The sequence below is a fragment of the Chiloscyllium punctatum genome, chromosome 5 (assembly GCF_047496795.1).
Source record: "Chiloscyllium punctatum isolate Juve2018m chromosome 5, sChiPun1.3, whole genome shotgun sequence".
In the NCBI taxonomy this organism is placed as follows: domain Eukaryota; kingdom Metazoa; phylum Chordata; class Chondrichthyes; order Orectolobiformes; family Hemiscylliidae; genus Chiloscyllium; species Chiloscyllium punctatum.
In genome coordinates this window covers 14,895,570-14,916,112 of record NC_092743.1, presented here as the reverse complement: position 1 = coordinate 14,916,112, position 20,543 = coordinate 14,895,570, and the positions used below count along the sequence as shown (strand labels likewise).

Below are 20,543 nucleotides of genomic sequence, written 5' to 3'. Positions count from 1 at the left end.
TGGGATTGTATTAAAGACCCCCTAATAGTCAGAGGGAAATTGAGAAACAAACTTGTAAGGAGATCGCAGTTATCTGTAAGAATAATAGGATGGTTATGGTAGGGATTTTAACTTTCCAAACATGGACTGGAACTACCAATGTTAAGGGTTTAGATGGAGAGGAATTTGTTAAGTGTGTGAAAAGAAAATTCTCTGATTCAATATGTGAATGTACCTACTTGAGAAGGTGCACAACTTGACCTACGCTTGGGAAATAAGGCAGGGCAAGTGACTGAGGTGTCAGTTGGGGAGCACTTTGGGGCCAGTGACCACAATTCTGTTAGTTTTAAAATACAGATGGAAAGGACAGACAGGATCTAAAAGATGAAGGTTTAAATTGGAGGAAGGCCAATTTTGACGGTATTTGGCAAGAATTTTAAAAAGTTGATTGGGGACGAATGTTTGCAGTCAGAAAATGGGAAGCCTTCAAAAAAAAAAATGAGAGTACACAGACATTATGTTCCTGTTAGAGTGAAAGGAAAGGCTGATAGGTGTAGGGAATGCTGGATGACTAGAGAAATTGAGATTTGATTAAGAAAAAGGAGAAAGCAAGTTGAAGGTACAGACAGAGATCACATGAATCCTTACAAGAGTATAAAGGCAGTAGGAGTATACTAGAGAAGGAAATCAGGAGGGCAAAAGAAAAGGGACATGAAATAGCTTTAGCAAATAGCGCTAAGGAGAATCCAACAGGTTTTTATAAATATGTTGAGGACAAGTGGGTAACTAGGGAGAGAATAGGGCCTGTCAAAGATCAGGCTGCCATGCTGAGTGTGGAACCACAGGAGATGGGGGAAGTATATTGTATCAATATTTACTGTGGAGAAAGATATGGCAAGTACAGAATGTGGGGAAATACATGGTGACACCTTGAAAAAAAAAAGGTCCATGTCTTAAAATTCATAAAAAGGTGGCTAAGTCCCCAGGGCCTAATAAGGTGTACCTTTGAACTCCGTGGAAAGCGAGGGACGTGATTGTTGGGCCCTTTGCGGAGATATTTCGATCATAGATAGTCATAGGTGAGGTGCCTGAAGACGAGAGGTTGGCTGATGTGGTGCCACTATTTAAGAAAAGATAGAAATGAAAAGCCAGGGAACTATAGACCAGTGAACTTGATATCAGTGGTGGGCAAGTTGGAGGGAATCTTGAGGAACAGGATTTACATGTCTTTAGAAAGGCAAGGACTGATTAGAGATAGTCAGCATGGCTTTGTGCATGGGAAAATCAAATCTCTAACTTGAGTTTTTTGAAGAAGCAAAGAGGATTGATGAGGGCAGAGCAGTGGAGGTGACCTATGTGGACTTCAGTAAGACATTCAACGGTGTTCCTTATGGTAGACTGGTTAGCAAAGTTAGATCTCATGGAATACATGGAGAACTAGTTATTTGGGTTCAGAACTGGCTCAAATGGTAGAAGACAGAGGGTGGTGGTGGAGGGTTGCTTTTCAGACTGGAAGCCTGTGCCACAAGGATCAGTGCTGGATCCACTGCTTTCGTCATTTACAGAAATAATTCAGTTGTGAGCATAAGAGGTATAGTTAGCAAGTTTGCAGATGACACTAAAATTGGAGGTGTAGTGGACAGCAAAAAGGTTACTTCAGTACAATAGGATCTTGATCAGATGGGCCAATGGGCTGAGGAGTGGCAGATGGAGTTTAATTTAGATAAATGTGAGGCGCTATATTTTGAAAAGGCAAATTAGGGCAGGACATTTAGACTTAATGGTAAGCTGAACAAAAGAGACCTTGAAGTGCAGGTTCATAGTTCCTTGAAAGTGGAGTCTCAGGTAGATAGGATAGTGAAGGCGGCGTTTGGTGTGCTTTCCTTATTGGTCAGAGCATGCAGTATAGGAGTTTGGAGGTCATGTTGCAGCTGTGCAGGACATTGGTTCGGCCTCTTTTGGAGGATTGTATGCAATTCTGGTCTCCCTCCTATTGAAAGGATGTTGGGAAATTTGAAAGGGTTCCAAAAAATATTTACAAGGATGTTGCCAGGGTTGGAGGATGTGAGCTATAGGGAAAAGCTGAATAGGCTAGGGCCAGTTTCGTGAAGCGTCGGAGGTTGAGAGGTTTATAAAATCATAAGGGGCGTGGATAGGATAAATCGACAGGGTCTTTTCCTCTGGGGTGGGAGAGTCCAGAACTAGAGGACATAGGTTTAAGGCGAGAGGGGAAGATATAAAAGAGACCTAAGGGGCAACTTTCTCACACAGAGGATGGTGAGCATATGGAATGGGCTGCCAGAGGAAGTCGTGGAGGCTGATACAATTGCAACATTTTTAAAAAGACATTTGGATAGGTAGATGAATAGGAAAGGTTTAGAAGGGTATAGATTTAGCTCAGAGTGGTGCGGGAAAAGCACAGCAGGTCAGGCAGCATCCGAGGAGCAGGGGGAAAAAATAAAAAAAATCGATGTTTTGGGCAAAAGCCCTTCATCACGAATAGATATTTCTGATGAAGGGCTTTTGCCCAAAACGTAGATTTTCCTGCTCCTGATCTAAACTCTGGTTTCCAGCATCTGCAGTCCTCACTTTTGCCTTAGAGAGGTATGGGCCAACTGCTGGCAAATGGAACGAAATTAGGTCAGCGTGGACAAGTGGGACCACTATTCAGTGTGTGTGGGGTTGGGAGGCTAAGGAAGGGTAGGAAGTGATGGTGATAGGTTGGTGTTAAGTATGGAGCAGAGAGATGGCCTTCCCACTCCCCCAAAGATATGTCCATTCTTGGCCTCCTCGACTGCCTACATAACCAGCAAACTGGTTATGTAGGCAGTAGAGGAACACCACATATTCTGCCTCAGGAGCCTACAACCACATGGCATGAACGCTGAATGCACCAGTTTCCAAACTCTCCCCTCTCCCCACCCTAGATTCAACCCTCTGACTCCGTTCTGCCCTCTTGACTTGACCTACCTGTCCATCTACCTTCCCATCTATCCATTCCACATTTCCCACTGACCTGTCACCATCAATTTCTAACCTGGGCTATCTATTGCCACCCCAACATATCCCCACAACCCCACCCATTTTTCACCCCTCCTTCCCAGTCCTGAAGGTTATGCTCCAACGTCAATTCTCTTGCTCTTCAGATGCTGCTTGATCGGCAGTGCTTTTTTTTTTTAAAAAGTGTATTGCTTGATCACTGACACTCCAGCATCTGCAATTCTCACTTTTTCCCGACAATTCTATTTCAATCCTAGTTACCAATTCTTGCCTTGCCCTTTCTGTATCCAGAGTTCAAGACCCTACTGGAGTAAATTCAGTGCCAATTAACATCACCTGCTTTGAATCAAATCAGCTGGACTGGTTAATCTTGGACTTTTATGCTGCAGTGGTACTGTCATACCCACAGGGTCTGAAAACCTGGGTTGAAGTCCCACTTACTCCAGAGGTTTCTCACAACATCTCGCAACAGGTTGCTTTAGAAAGTGTCTATAGTAGAGCAGGAGACAGAAAAAACCTTGCTGACCCTTAATCTCGGGTGGTACAAAGATAGTATCCCTACCTCTAAGCCAAGAGACCTAGGTTCAAGTCCTACCTACAATATGCAATAACATGTTCTAAATTAACCTTTTTAGAGATATTTCTGGTTAACACTTAAAATGGACCTGCATTTCCAACAATGACAAAAAGAATTTAACAATTAATAAAAAAAAACCACAGTTGTGATAATGTACAGTTCATATATTCTGGTACAGGAATTAAGTGCAGAAGTGACATGAACTGGAAGAAATGACAGGAAATCAAATGTTCTAAATACTTCAACCTTGATCAGGTGAGGAGTGGCAGATAAAGTTAAGGAGATCTGTTTTGGGAAAGTAAATCTTAGCAGAACTTATGCACTTAATGGTAAGGTCCTAGGGAGCGTTGCTGAACAAAGAGACCTTGGAGAGCAGGTTCATAGTTCCTTGAAAGTGGAGTCACAGATAGATAGGATAGTGAAGGCAGCATTTCATATGCTTTCCTTTACTGGACAGAGGATGAAGTATAGGAGTTGGAAGGTCATGTTGCAGCTGTACAGGACATGGTTGAGGTCACTTTTAGAATACAGTGTTCGGTTATGATCTCCCTTCTATTGGAAGGATGTTGTGAAATTTGAAAGGTATCAGAAAATACATAAAAATGTTGGCAGGGTTGGACAGTTTGAGCTAAAAGGAAGAGGTGGAATAAGCTGGAGGGTTGGCGACTGAGGGGAGATCTTATAGAAGTTAAAAAGTTATGAGGGGCATGGATAGGGTGAATAGCCAAGGTCTCTTCTCCTCTCAGCCTCAGGATTTGACTCCAGCTTTGAATGCAATGTTAAAATAATACAAACCTTCTCTCCATTCACCAAGACACTAACAATCCCAATAGAGACTTGCATCCATCGTTCAGTTGGATTAAACATACTGAGAGATGTTTGTGATGCTATTCCAACACAACAGGAGTTTGGAAACTTCAATTCCTCTGGGACCAGCACTTGACCTAACAAAAGGTTTTTTTTAAAAAAAAAAATCAAAGAACAGCACTGCGTTAAGAAATAAAAAGCACAAACTATACAAAAATAAATACATACTTCATAAGAGTACTGAAATAACCTGTAAAACAGAAAAGAAATAATCTGGCTGATTTCATATAGCTACCCTTCGAGAGGAAATAATATAGTGGGACCTTTGAATATATCATATCAAACTATTATTTCTCCTCCTTGCTCTAACTTACTAAAAAGCGATGCCTTGATCCAATCCAGTCAAATCATTGATTATGTTGTTGAGCCAATATATCATGAATCGAATTCTTATTTCTCAGCATTTTGTCTTGGCAAGAAGTGCTGAGATATAGCATTGAATTACCTTACTAAACAGTACCAATTTTTCTCCTAGTTAACCCAGGCTCATATGTACAAGTTGGCCTGAATGTCAATGGGGAAAAAAATCCACTAGTTCAGCATCATTATTTTTGATGGGGAAGTTTCAACATGTGGCACATACAAGCAGAACAGAGACAGACTGTATTTGACAGTGCACAGGATTTAGAGGACCAGCACAAGATTGTTGGAGGGGGGATGCTGAGGTAGAAACTGGGCATACCATGGCTTCAAACTAAAGAAATTCTGAAAAACTCAGGAGATTATTATTTAGGCTCCAAATATGCAGCTGGAAAACCCATAAGTTTGTGGGCAAGCTATGGAACTTTAAACTCACAAATGAAATTCCCAGCTATGGGTCAACAGCCACACCCCCTTGTGAATAATTCTGGAGAAGGTGGCCAGTGTAAGATTGAGCATGTAAATCCTGCCAAAAACAAAATCTGAACCAACAAAATATTAAGATCAACCATCACTTTTTCAGCAATCTCCAGACTAAGAGTTGAAGAGTGTGGTGCTGGAAAATCACAGCAGGCCAGGCAGCATTCTGGAAAAACACAGCAAAAATTGCCTGGCCTGCTGTGCTTTTCCAGCACCACACTTTTAAACTCTGGTCTCCAGCATCTGCAGTCCTCACTTTCTCCTAATCTCCAGACTAAGTCAACTAAACAAAAAGTAGTGCTTTGCATTCCTTTGGATCAAGCAAGTCAAAGAAATTAGACTGGGGGCAGCTGTTTGAGAAAAAAAAGTCTACAGCTGACATGTGGAACTTCTTTTTAAAAAAAAGGCCAACTGATTAGAGTTCAGGGCCAGCATGCTCCTGTGAACATGAAAGGGAAGAATGGCAAGAATTGAGAACCCTAGATAACCTGAGATATTGAAAAGGTTTTAGTCAAATTAAAAAGTAAAAGCAGCATATGTTTGAAACCAGAAATCAGACAAGGCTTTTGAGAAATACAAAAGAAGCAGGAAAGAACTTAAAAACAAAAAGTGATTTGGATGGCTAAAAAGGGTCATGAAATATTCTTAAGGAAAATTAAAAGGAGAACCCCAAAGCTTTTCATGTTTATTATATGGAACAGGAGGGTAGCTAAACAAAGAGTAGATCCATTCAAGAACAAAAAGGAGGAAATTGTAAGCAGAGCCAGATAAAGCAGGTGGGGTCCTGAATGAGCATTCATTGAGCAGAAAGACATGGATGCGTGTAACACAAGGATAATGTTGATATTCAGGACATATCGATATTTAAAGGTGGCGGTGTTGTTGGACGTCTTGAAAAATATTAAGATCCTCTGGGCCTGATGGAATGTCTCTCAGGCAAAAGGGAGGCAGGTGAGGAGATTGTGGATCTTGACGAAGATCCTTGTATTCTCTTTAGCCACAGGCGGTGTCCCAGAAGGCTAGAGAAAAGCCAACGCTTTCTTTCAAGGGAGACAAAGACTCCAGAAAATTACAGGCCAGTGAGCCTTGCATCAGGGAAATTATTGGATTTGGTTCTTACAGACAGAATTTAATTACATTTGAAAAAGAATAGACTTATTAGGAATAGTCAGCATGGACTTAGGTGGAGATGGTCTCGGTTCAAAGTGGATTGAGTTTTTTGAAGACATGATAAAGGTGATTGATCAGGGTATTGCAGTAGGTGCTGTCTACATGGACTAAGGTATTTGAGAAGGTTAGGCTGCTCCAGAAGATTAAAGGCACATTGGGTCTGTGATAAGTTGTTAAGTTCGCAAATTAGATACAAAATTGGCTTGGTTACCAGAAGAGTAGAGAGATGCTTTTCTAACTGGGAATCTGACCAGTGGTGTTCCATAAGGATCAGTGCTGGGACCATGTGTTTAATACATACTTCATTGACAATTTCAGTGGCTTGATTTGTCATCTGCAAACTTACTAAAATTAGACTTGTGAATAAGGAGAAGGTCAAAAGGATACAGCAGGACATAGACCAGTTGGAAAGTTGGCAGACAGAGTTTAATCCAGACATTAGGTGATGCATTTTGGGAGGGCAAACGCAAGAGCAACGTATACAGTAAATGGCAGGACCTTCAGGAGCATTGATATAGAGAGATTTGGGGTGTAAGTCCCCAAATACGAAGTGATGCATTTTGGAAGATCGAACTTGATTGCTGAATATTGGATTAAGATAGCATTCTTGGCAGTGTGGAGGAACAGATGGATCTTGGTGTTCAAGTACATAGATCCCTCAAAGTTGCCACCCAAGTGGATAGGATTGTTAATAAAGCATATGGTGTTTTGGCTTTCATTAACAGGGGGATTGAGTTTAAGAGCCGCGAGGTTTTGCTGCAGCTCTACAAGACCCTGGTGAGACCACACTTGGAATATTGTGTCCAGTTCTGGTCACCCTATTATAAGATAGATAGGGAGGCTTTGGAGAGGGTGCAAAGAAAGTTTACCAGGATGGTGCCTGGACTGGAAGGCTAGTCTTTCGAAGAGAGGTTGACTAAGCTCAGACTTTTCTCGCTGGAGAGAAGGAGGATGAGAGGTGACCTGACAGGTGGCATTAAGGTAATGAGTGCCTTGGATAGTGTCAATAGCCAGAGACCTTTCCACAGGGCAGGATTGACTGGCACGAGGGGTCATCGTTTTAAGATATTAGGAGGAAAGTATAGAGGAGGTCAGAGGTAGGTTCTTTATGCAGAGTGTTAAGAATGCATGGAAATCATTGCCAGCAGCGGTGGTGGAAGCAGAGTCTTAGGGTCTTTCAAACGACTACTGGACATAGGCATGGACAGCAGTGAATTGAGGGGTGCGTAGGTTAGGTTATTTTAAATTAGGAATAATCCTCAGCACAACATCGTGCTGTTCTGTGCTGTACTTTTCTATGTGCTAAGTCAACAGCTCCCGGTTAGTGGCAACACAAGTGAATCTAGTGGTAAAGAAGCTATGTGCCTTCATTTGGTTAAGTCACTGAATATAAAAGTTGACAAGTCATGTTGCTAGTTGTATAAGACTTCGGTTTGGCCACATTTGCAGTATTGTGTGCAGTTCTGGTTGCCCCAGTATAGGAAGGTTGTGGAGGTTTTGTAGAGGATGCAAGAGAGATTTACAAAGATGTTGCCTAGATTGGTGTGTATTACCTCAAAAAGAGAGAGAGAATGGACAAACCTGGATTACTTTTCACTAAAAGCTGTGGGGCAACCTGACAGAAGTATATAAAATTATCAGATTTGTTGATAGGGTGGACATGGTAAGGAATATGTTTTCCAGGGTGGAAATGTCAAATGCTACAGGACATAGGTGAGAGGTGAAAGATGTATAAGAAATCTGTGAGCAAAGATTTAGTTTTACTTTTGCAGAAGATGATTGGTGCCTGGTACATGGTGCTGGGGAGGTGGTAGAAGCAGCTATGTTAGTCAAGTTCGAGAGACATTTAGACAGACACGATCAGCCAGTTAATAGAGGGCTATGGATTATGGGCAGACAGATGGGATTAGTTTAGAATGCCATTTTGGTTGACACAGACTTGGTAGGCTAATAGGCCTGTTACTGTGCGGTTCTGTTCTACATTCACTGAATGCAAGAATTGACTATCAAGGCAGAAAACCACTGATTTGTAAGGCAGGTGACTGCCACAGTCAGTATTTGCCACTTAAAATAATTTTTCATTGAGGTAACATGGTATCATGAAAGTTGCAACCCAGGTTGATAGGGTTGTTAAGGCGGCATATGGTGTATTAGCTTTTCTTAGAGGGATTGAGTTTCGGAGCCACGAGGTCATGCTGCAACTGTACAAAATTCTGGTGTGGCCGCATTTGGAGTATTGCGTCCGGTTCTGGTCATTGCATTATAGTACAGTTGTGGAGGCATTGGAAAGGGTGTAGAGGACATTTACCAGGATGTTGCCTGGGATGGAGGGAAGGTCTTATGAGGAAAGGCTGAGGGACTTGAGGCCATTTTTGTTAGAAATAAGGTTAAGAGGTAACTTAGAGGCATTCAAGATGTCAGAGGATTAGATAGGGTGGATAGTTAGAGCCTTTTTCATCAGATGGTGATGGCTAGCACAAGGGAGCATAGCTTTAAATTGAGGGGTGATAGATTTAGGACAGATGCAGAGGTGTATTCTTTACTCAGAATAGCAGGGGTGTCAAATGCCCTGCCTGCAAAAGTAGTGGACTCATGACATTTAAATGGTCATTGGAACAACCTGGATGAAAATGGAATAGTGTAGGTTAAAACAGGCTTTAGATTGATCTGTGAAACCAATGCAATATTGAGGGCCGAAGGGCCTGTACTGCACTGTAACGTTCTATGGTCTATATTTGAATTACATTGAAGACCAGCATGGGAAATGCCTAGCAAATGCAATTAAAGTTTGAACGTTGAAAGTTAATATCGAAGCTCAATTAATGATACTAAGCTGGGTGGCAGGGTGAAATGTGATGATGTTAGGAGATTACAGGGTGACCTGGACAAGTTGAGTGGTCACATGCATGGCAGATGCAGTTTAATGTGGATAAAAGAATGGTTATCCACTTTGGTGGCAAGAACAGGAAGGCAGATTACTACCTAAATGGAATCAATTTAGGTAAAAGGGCAGTACAAAGAGATCTGGGTGTTCTTGTACGCCAGTCAATGAAGGTAAGCATGCAGGTACAGCAGGTAGTGAAGAAGGCTAATAGCATGCTGGCCTTCATAACAAGAGGAATTGAGTATAGAAGCAAAGAGGTTCTTCTGCAGCTGTACAGGGCCCTGGTGAGACCGCACCTGGAGTATTGTGTGCAGTTCTGGTCTCCAAATTTGAGGAAAGACATTCTGGCTATTGAGGGAGTGCAGCGTAGGTTCACGAGGTCAATTCCTGAAGTGGCAGGATTACCTTACACTGAAAGACTGGAGCGACTGGGCTTGTATACCCTTGAGTTTAGAAGACTGAGGGGATCTGATTGAGACATAAGATTATTAAAAGGTTTGGACACTGGCGGCAGGAAGCATGTTTCTGCTGATGGGTGAGTGCTGAACCAGAGGACACAGCGTAAAAATACGGGGTCGACCATTTAGGACAGAGATGAGGAGAAACTTCTTCACCCAGAGAATGGTGGCTATGTGGAATGCTCTGCCCCAGAGGGCAGTGGAGGCCCAGTCTCTGGATTCATTTAAGAAAGAGTTGGATAGAGCTCTCAAAGATAGTGGAATCAAGGGTTATGGAGATAAGGCAGGAACAGGATACTGATTGAGGATTATCAGTCAGGATCAGATTGAATGGTGGTGCAGGCTCGAAGGGCAGAATGGCCTACTCCTGCACCTATTGTCTAATTATTTCTTCTGTTTAAATTTGCTTGCCACATGAGATATTGTGGGTGGCACGGTGGCACAGTGGTTAGCACTGCTGCCTCACAGCACCGGAGACCCGGGTTCAATTCCCGCCTCAGGCGACTGACTGTGTGGAGTTTGCACGTTCTCCCCGTGTCTGCGTGGGTTTCCTCCGGGTGCTCCAGTTTCCTCCCACAGTCCAAAGATGTGCAGGTCAGGTGAATTGGCCATGCTAAATTGCCCGTAGTGTTAGGTAAAGGGGTCGATGTAGATGTAGGGGTATGGGTAGGTACGCTTCGGTGGGGCGGTGTGGACTTGTTGGGCCGAAGGGCCTGTTTCCACACTAAGTAATCTAATCTAATCTAATCTAATATACTAGAAAAATACAGTCAAATATTTCATTCCCAAAATTTACCAACCTATGCAAATACCTTGATCTTCACAAAAATTGAAGAACGAAAACTTCTATATTGTCTCAGTTTGGAAACTTAATACTATATCATTTCATGTAGAGCGAGGGACACAGACTCCAGTTTAGCAACAGGTAATAGATGAGCAAAATCTATAGTTGCAGAAAATGGACCACAAATGTTGTAGGTTTTGTACCATTTGCATGTAATGTAATGTATTGCACCTAACATAATGAGGTAACACTTTCCTGTTGGTAGTGAGCATGTGGTTCCTGAGAATATAAACCAATGGCAATTGGAAGTGTGAATGTAGCTACTTTTCTACAGTGTGTAAAGATCTGAATTCTATATGTTATTATGTTTTCTTTTTCAAGGCAACACATATGAATGTTTAGCAGTTTCATCTCAACAGCCTTGGAACAAATTACTTACCAATATCTTTCAGATGAAGTCCACCTGACCACTGATCAAACATGTCTATTCTAGAAGGTTGGTAACTAACAGGATGCGTTATGAAATTAGAATCCAAGGGTACAGTTTGTGCACTGTAAAACTGCGCCGAGTTAAGCATTCTTGTCCCTAATTTGGGATCAAGTGGAGTTCCAAATGCACGAATGTTCTCCATGAGTACACGAGCACCAGGTAAACCAGCTGCAAGACTATGCATATTAGACGACAAAGTGTTGCCCAAGTAGCATGAAGTCAAAGGCACATTTAAACAATTGGCAGTGGAAGTCAGTGCTCCCAGATACTGCTGGGCCAATGAATGCCCAGTAAGTAATGCTGAACCTGCCATGGGCACCTCTGAAGATGTTGCTGGAGGTTTAAAGCTCGAAATAGGTGTATATCTATAATCAGTATTTAATGGTGGGAGAACGCTTAATCCACTACTAGTCGCAGAGGGAGCATTCAATGATTCTGCACAATGTATTCTGTTAATCTTGTCCTGCCAAGATAGACAAACATGATCAGCGTTTTGTAGTGTAGATGGATTTTCAGATGCCATTGGCTTGCCTGATGCTGAAAGGAAAACATCCAACTGCTGCTTACTTGGTTGAATCTTTGCCTTCTCAGATTGTGGAGAAGTTAGATTATCAGTTGTTTGCGAACCACGTGCTTTTCCATCTTGACTCTCAGGGCTTTTGGTCTGATCGCTTGGCTGTTTATCATAATCCAACTTTCTTTCTTCCAAATCTTGCTCACAACTTTTAGGTCCTTCCAGTGAGCTTGAAAATGTCAAATCACTTGAATTAACAATAGTTTGATCTGGTGTTGGTGTGGGACTGGATCGAATAATTGTTGTGCTTAGCTCAATGGTTTTGTCATTCTGTGGAAAAAGAAATTACATTTACACCACAACATAAATTAAATTGCAAAGTATTGGCAGAACAGTTTTTTTGTAAAGATTGCTCAGAAGACTGTATTAGTGTACAAATACAATACACAATAGAACAAGATAGATTGTGCCTAGGTTTCAGGAGCCAGCAATCTACTGTTGAGAGATTTCACTACCCATTGTGTGAAGTGGTTACAGGCCCAGAAAGCCTGGATCCAATGTTCAGCCATTCTGCCTGGTTTCAGATTCCCCTACCATAGGAAATAATTTATCTACCTGAAACGTCTCAGTCTGATGAATTATTAATACTCTAAAATCAAGGAAATACATTAGCCAACTCTGAATAGGTAGTTCACATCAATAAAGGGTTGAACTAACCTGCAGTTTAAAAAAATACATTCTTTCATAGGATGTGGGCACTGCTGGATGAGCCAGTAGTTTTTGTTTTGTTCGTTTTTCACTACCCTTCAGATGACGGTGACAAGCTGTCTTCTTGAATGGATGCATTTCATGTGCTCTAGGTATACCCTCAATTCCACAAGGGAGGGAGTTCCAGGATTTTGACCAAGCAACATTGAAGGAAAGGTAATATATTTCCAAGTCAAGATGGTGAGTAGATCAGTAGATGCTCCCACATAGCTACTGCCCTTGTCCTTGATGATACACTGCTGCTGAGAGTCAGTGATGGATGAAGTGAATGGTTGTGGATCAAGCAGGCTACTTTTGAGAAGACTGTCAAGCTTAGGGTGTTGCTTGAATATTACTACATTTCCTTCCAGAACCAGTATATTCAGCCTGACGTACCACATTGAAAACAAACTGCAATATCACCTTCAGAATTATATTGGTATTTTTTAAAGTGACAAACAATTTCCATCTTACAAGGTAAAGATTAAGTCCATTGGCCTTGTTAAATTGTTTATTGTACCAGACCAACAGCCGTTAACAATCCACATTTGGAAGGCTAAATCGGAGATAATCAGTAATATTTGCTAAATGATTTAAAAAGTGTCATGATCTTGCTTGGGTTAAAATGATCTGAACGCAAAATATTAAATTGCACTGACCACAGTTTTCTGACTAACTTAGTTTACCAACGTACTATTTGTTATACCACTGAAGTTTAACGAACAAAACTTCAACAGTAAGAAGTTAATCCATTATCTGGAATTCAGATCTTCCTACTGAACTGAAGGGTCTGTTTCCATGCTATACATCTCTATGACTCCAAGTGGGCCATATTAGTGTTCCAAGATTAATGCCATTGGTTCATGGCTTTCTTTTATTGTTATAAATAGGATGTGGGAGTCATCCCTTACTACTTTGGAGGTAGTGGTGAGCTACCTTCTTCCACCCACTGCAGTTACTGGCATGGAGGAATACATGTACCACTTGCAAAAGGTTCAAAGATGATGATGCTGCGACAGTGAAAGAAAGACAAACAAAATCTCTAAGTTAGAATGGTTTGCGGCTTTGAAAGAACATGTAGGTGTGTGTTCCTGTGCAGCTGCCACCCTCATCTTTAGGTAGAAAAATCCAAGTAGCCTTTGTGCAGTGAATTTTACAGATTACACACTACCACCGTGCATCATTGCGAGCACGAGTTGGTGAATGGGGTGCTCATCAAGCAGTCTACTTTGCAGCAAGTGGTGGCAACATTCTGGGAGTGTTGTTGGAACAGAATACATCTAAACAAGAGATCTTTCCAAAATACTCATTTACACTTTGCAGATGGTGTGCAGGCATTGGGAAGACAGGAATAACTCAGCAGAATTCGTAGCTTCTGACTTGCACTTTTTAAGCATAGTATTTGTTTGGCTAACCCAGTGCAGTTTCTGGTTAATGGCGATCCCAAGAGATTAATAGTCAGGGATTCAGACATGGTAATGTTGTTCGATGTCAGAGTCAAATGGTTAAATACCTGCTTGAAGATGGTCACTGCCTGAAAATTTTGTGGCACAAAGCCAAACCTGGATGTTGTCCAGGTATGCATCAGAATGGCAAATGGTGAATATTTTACTGTCATCAACAAAAATCCCCACTTCTTACTTCATGGAGGGAAGAGCATTGAAGACAGTTGGGCCAAGGGTACTGCTGATGAATTCCTCAAAAACATTTTGTCCACATCCATTCTATCCAGGCCTGTTTGTATTCTAAGTTTTAATGAGATTTCCCCCTCTATCCTTCTCAACTCCATCAGGTACAGACACAGAGTCCTCAACCACTCCTCATTGGATAAGCACTTCATCCCCAAAGAGCATTGTCCTCTAGACCACTGCTAAGGCCCGTACATCCTTCCTTAGTTACTGGACCAAAGCTTTATGCAGCCTCAGCAGTACATCATTGCTGTTATAGACCTCTTGAGATGAATGTTAACATTGCATTTGCTTTCCTAACTAGGTAAAAACAAGGACTGCAGATGCTGGAAACCAGATTCTAGATGAGTGTGGTGCTGGGAAAGCTCAGCAGTTCAGGCAGCATCTGAGGAACAGGAAATATCAACATTTTTCCTGCTCCTCAGATGCTGCCTGAACTGTTATGTTTTCCCAGCACCACTCTAATCTAGAATTTACTTTCCTAACTGCCAAACAAACCTGGATGTTTGATTAGATTACTTAGTGTAGAAACAGGCACTTTGGCCCAACAAGTTCACACCTACCCTCCGAAGAGCAACCCACCCTGACCCATCCTCCTACATTTACCCTTTCACCTAACACTACAGGCAATTTAGCATGGCCAATTCACCTCACCTGCACATTTTTTGACTGTGGGAGGAAACTGGAGCACCCGGAGGAAACCCACACAGACACGGGGAGAATGTGCAAACTCCACACAGTTGCCTGAGGCGGGAATTGAACCCGGGTCTCTGGCGCTGTGAAGCAACAGTGCTAACCACAGTGCGGCCCAAATGTTAACCTAAATGAATCCTGAACTTTGATTAAACCTCTCCACTTTAGACTTCAGAAGTCTTACCCCATCCAGAAAATAGTTAATATCTCTATTCTCCCTAAGTGCATAATCTTAATTTCCTACATTGTGTCCCATCTGTTACTTCTTTGCCCACTTTCCGAGCCTGCCCAACTCTTTCTGCAGCCTTCCAGCTTTCCACAGCACTACATGTCCCTCCATCTACCTTTGTGTGATCTACAAAATTGAAATTGAATAATGTTGTGGTTCTGTTCGCCGAGCTGGGAATTTGTCTTGCAAACGTTTCGTCCCCTGTCTAGGTGACATCCTCAGTGCTTGGGAGCCTCCTGTGAAGCACTTCTGTGCTGTTTCCTCCGGCATTTATAATGGCCTGTCTCTGCCGCTTCCGGTTGTCAGTTCGAGCTGTCCACTGTAGTGGCTGGTATATTGGGTCAAGGTCGATGTGTTTGTTGATAGAGTCTGTGGATGAGTGCCATGCCTCTAGGAATTCCCTGGCTGTTCTGTTTGGCTTGCCCTATAATGGTAGTGTTGTCCCAGTCGAATTCATGTTGCTTGTAATCTGTGTGTGTGGCTACTAAGGATAGCTGGTCATGTCGTTTCGTGGCTAGTTGGTGTTTGTGTATACGGATCGTTAACTGTTTTCCTGTTTGTCCTATGTAGTGTTTTCTGCAGTCCTTGCATGGGATTTTGTACACTACATTGGTTTCGCTCATGTTGGGTATCGGGTCCTTTGTTCTGGTGAGTTGTTGTCTGAGCGTGGCTGTTGGTTTGTGTGCTGTTATGAGTCCTAGTGGTCGCAGTAGTCTGGCTGTCAGTTCAGAAGTGCTCCTGATGTATGGTAGTGTGGCTAGTCCTTTGGGTTGCGGCATGTCCTCGTTCCGTTGTCTCTCCCTTAGGCATCTGTTGATGAAATTGCGAGGGTATCCGTTTTTGGCGAATACTTTGTATAAGTGTTCCTCTTCCTCTTTTTGTAGTTCTGGTGTGCTGCAGTGTGTTGTGGCCCTTTTGAATAGTGTCCTGATGCAACTTTGTGTGCGTGTGTTGGGGTGGTTGCTTTCATAGTTTCGGACTTGGTCTGTGTGTGTGAAATTGAATAATTGTGGTCTCAACACTGACAACTGCAGATGTCCTCAAATCAGTAGTCAGCATCCTAAAAACAACAATTTATCCCCACACTGCCCTCTGCCAGTCCAGTAATTCTCTATCTATGCCAGTACCTTGCCCCTAACACCATGGGCTCTTATCTTATTTAGCAGCATCCTGTGCAGCACTTGTCAAAGGGCTTCTGGAAATCCAAACAGACCACATCCACTCTCTTTCCTTGGTCTAACTTGCATGACACTAATCTTTTGCTATTAATTCTGTCGTATGATCCTGTTCCACAGCTACCTGATGAAGGAACAGTGCTCTGATAACTTGTACTTTCAAATAATCCTGCTGAATGATAATCTGGTGTTGAGATTTTTAAACTTTAAATCAGCAACAGTCTACCCAACATTTCCTTAACAAGACATCCTTGGAAGGATGTGGCTGACTATCACCAACCACCATCTTCCTTTAAGCTAGGTATGACACCAACTATTGAAGGCTTCAGCCCCATCCAGATTCCACTTTTGACAAAGTTCCCTGACACCATATTTCAATAAAATATAGTTTGGATATAAAGGGTTAACCTTAACCTCTGGGAGTTTGGCTTTATTTATTTATATTTGAATCAAGATTGGAATGAAGTCAGAACCTGAAATGATCGTGGTGAAACCTAAACAGAGTCAGTAAGTTATTGCAAAGCAAGTACTGCTTGATAACAGCCAACAATTATTTCTATCGCTTTCAAAAACCAGTGTAATTGACCAGTTTAGATGCAAACCTTTGACAGAATAAACTTGGGCCATTTTTCACATTGACAGGCAGATGCCAGGCAAGTCCTGGAGCACACAATCTTTCAATACTAATGGTGGGTTGACGTCAGGATGCAAATTTTGTTTAAGTTAATGGCTCTGAAAGAGTTAGTTTCAAGCTGTACCCAAATCAGAGGACATCTCAGTTCCTGGATGGAGAAAATGATAAGTCTTTCACTAGATCCTGATACAATATAGCTGGCATCTGCCTGGTGATTTGGACTGAGCAAAAAAAAACAGAACTAAGTAACACAAGTTTACTTTACTTTTCAGATACTATTTCATTGATTATTTATTCCTAAGTTATTTTTCCTCCATGGCAATCAGGTTTTGCAACAAATTTGCTAATTGTTTCTACAAGCGAATGACTATAATTGAATGTGCGTGTAACAATCAGGAGTTGAGACCTCCAGATTCTTGGCTTGTGAAATGTCTTCGACAACAGCCACCTGTAATAAGTTACAAGTAGCGCTTCTATGTTAGGCTAAGTTCACTTGTAACCCTAATATTCCCTCTCAACCTTGCCTCAGACCTTCTCCGGCTGAAATAATCATTCCTGTACCTCTATATCCCTAAATGGAATTATTCTAATGCTTACCTGGCTTGGCTTCGACTTGGTACTCTTGATGAACCCAAGCTCACCCAAAATTGTTACCCATGTGCTAACTCACACCCATTTGTCCATCACAGCATATTCACAAACCTGCTCTTGGAAAGAGTTATAAAATCAAGGCATTGCATGATCAAAAATTTCAGCGTTCATCTAGTTTTTTTTTTAAAAAAGACTCCAGTCATCCCAACTTTTGCCCAAATACATGCACATTTCCAATTGACTTCTCATGCATTTCAATTTTAATTTTTTTCAGGATTTGCAAAATGCCTCTCCAGCCTCTATTTTCCAAGATCTGAAACTTGCCCCCCCTGGAAACTTCACCAATTTTGGGCAGCTCTCATCAAATCTCATGGCTCAGTGTCAATTTTGTTTGCAGTATCATTCCTATAAAGTATCCAGATATATTTTACTAAGTTAAAATTGTTTATATAAAAATAAAAGGTACTATTTCAGTTGAGACAAATGTGTTAAGTGGAAGTTTATGCAACTTTCTCCTACCTCTGAATTCACTGGACTTCCGATGGCAGTGCTGTTTTGTAGTGTTGCATCAATTCCAGAAATATAGCTCAATCTAGTAAGGTTTGCACTGGAGTGTGTCAATGAGGAGGAACTGCTGGAAAAGGCAAGATTTATTTTATATAAATAGAAAGTGCTGACTATATAGTTGATTTTAAGATACCAAATAGATATTAGAAGAATTATGATACTTGATTCCCCTCATATTTCTTTTGTCCTTTCGAAGGGCCCCAAGATCTATGGTTCCTTCAATTCTCAAAGACCTCCAGTACTCACTTTTTTCTTTTCTTCAGAACCTTGGTAAAGAACATGCGTAGACAATGTATTGTAACCTACATCAGTATAGTTAACACCTTGGCAGGCAGTTACCAGATGCACATCACTTGCCGACTCAGAGGAGATCAGATTTCAAATCATAAATTAAGTAGGGCCACTGCTCTCTAGGACTTGAATTCTCTAGTGTTTTCATGGTCAAACCATTAAGGGAGCAAACATTCAACAGATTGCATAAAATTTACCTTCTAGTTACTTCTCAGGCTATTATGATGAGCAACTGATTTTGCTCAAGATAGAAATACGTGGTAGATTCAGGAGTAGGCAATGAGTTTGTGACTCATCTACTTCAGCACAATTTTTCTATTCTTCCCACAAATTATTGCTTTTTAAACTTTAAAGATGACAACATCTATCAATCTCAGCCTTAAATGTACCTAAATCAATGAAATTCCACAGCCCTCTAAAAAGGTAGAAGTTTGCAAAAGATTCCTCAGAGCAATAAAAAAAAAGCCTTCGTATCTCAGTCCTGCCATTACCCTAAGAATGGGTCCCTGGCTCTAGACATTCCCAGTCAAGTGAAATTTCCTTCCAACATTCAGCATGTCAACCCAGTAAAGGATTTTCTATGTTTGATTGAGTTGAGGAGGATGAGAAACAAAAGGCTCAGGCGGTTTTAAAATATTTCCTTATACCACAACTTTTCTGTCCCAGGTTCAGCTTGGGGAAGCTTTGTTGCGCTCCCTCTGAAGTATAAGGGAACCAACACTATACACAACAATCTTGGTAGGATCTAACCAAGACACTAAATAATTGCACCAAGATATCTTACCTTGTGCAAATAGTCTTGTAATAAGGTCACATAGCATTTGCCTGAAATATTCACAAGGCTCAATTCTAATTAATTAGAAAAAAATACAATTGTAGGTATTCTTGATTTTTTTCATGGGATATGGGCCAGCAGTTATTGTCATGAAGAATGAGGTGGTGAGTTGGCTTCTTGAACTGCAGTTTTTGGGATGTAGGTACACTAGTGCTGTTAAGAGAGTTCCAGTATTGGCCCAATGAAAGAATGACAATACAGTTCCATGTCCAGTTGGTGTGTAACTTGGAGGGGAACCAGCAAAGTCACGGTGATGCTGTGCATCTGCTACCAGTGATTGTAGATGGGGAGGTCGCGGATTTGGAAAGTGCAATCGAAGGTGTGTTGGAGCATTAACTTGGCAAGTTAGCATAATGTTTGAATCATTGGCTGTACTACTTGAAAGACAATTTGGAGAGGAATCTGACACCTTCTGCTCACAGCGAGTTTTGAGACGATTTGTCACTCAGGTTGAGGTTTACGATGTAGGTTTGCTCGCTGAGCTGCAAGGTTCATTTCCAGAAGCTTTGTTATCCTACTAGGTAACATCTTCAGTGGGCCTCAGGCGAAGCAATGCTGAAAATTCTTGCTTTCTATTTATATGTTTGGGTTGGTGATGTTATTTCCTGTGGAGATGTCACTTCCTGTTCTTTTTGTCAGGGGGTGGTAGATGGGGTCTAACTTAGTGTGTTTGTTGATAAGAATTCCGGTTGGAATGCCATGCTTCTAGGAATCCTCACGCATGTCTTTGGTTGGCTTGTCCTAGAATGGATGTGTTGTCCCAGTTGATGTGGTATCCTTCCTCATCCATATGTGAGGATACTAGTGACAGGGTCATGTCTTTTTGTGGCTAATTGGTGTTCATGTATCCTGGTGGCTAGTTTTCTGCCTGTTTGTCCAGTGTAATGTTTGTTACAGTCCTTGCACGGCATTTTGTAAATGACGTTAATTTTGCTCACTGTCTGTTTTGGGTCTTTCAAGTTGATTAGCTGCTGACCCACTCTCACTAGTACCCTCACATGCGGAGGAGGAAGGACACCACTTTTAACTGGGACAAAATTCATGAAAATTACACTGGGACTTTTTTTCTTCATTCTTACATGTGATGCAGCAAGGCCAGTATTTGATACACTCCCCAATTGTCACTGATTGGCATATGTAGCAACTTCGGAAGGCGGTTAACAGTTAACCACATCGATGGATCAGGAGTCACATGCAGGCCAGAAGAGCAGGTAAAAGATGACAGATTTTCTTCCCTTAAGGACATCACTGAATCAGATGGGTTCTTAAACAACAATTGAAAAATGTTAGGCAGCCACTATTGCACTCGCTTTGTGTGAAACAGGAAATATTTACCTTGTGGGAGCTGGGATATCTGATACTTGGCCTGGTGATGAGTGAGTTAATGGCCTCAAATTTAGTTGATCTGCTGCACAGGTGTGATCTGTGATGAACAGAAAACTATGAATTTCAGTTTAAAGAGTTATATATTTAATACATTCAAATACTTATAATACTGATGGGACTAAAAAGCACCAATGCACTGAACTG

The 20,543-nt window shown here is 41.6% G+C and overlaps 1 protein-coding gene across 5 annotated transcripts in view; it reads right to left on the bottom strand.

Annotated features, from left to right (window-relative positions):
- The window catches only part of cep192 (centrosomal protein 192), a 190,073-nt gene that overhangs the window by 98,844 nt on the left and 70,686 nt on the right, over positions 1-20,543 (bottom strand). For 3 of the 5 annotated variants that reach the window (XM_072569797.1, XM_072569798.1, XM_072569800.1), the window contains 4 exons: positions 20,349-20,436; positions 17,840-17,954; positions 10,999-11,893; positions 4,352-4,500 (listed from right to left, as the gene is read on the bottom strand). In XM_072569797.1, the coding sequence (XP_072425898.1) occupies positions 4,352-4,500; positions 10,999-11,893; positions 17,840-17,954; positions 20,349-20,436 (1,247 nt within the window). The remainder of the gene's footprint in view (positions 1-4,351; positions 4,501-10,998; positions 11,894-17,839; positions 17,955-20,348; positions 20,437-20,543) is intronic. The other 2 variants (XM_072569801.1, XM_072569799.1) reach the window with 2 other exon arrangements.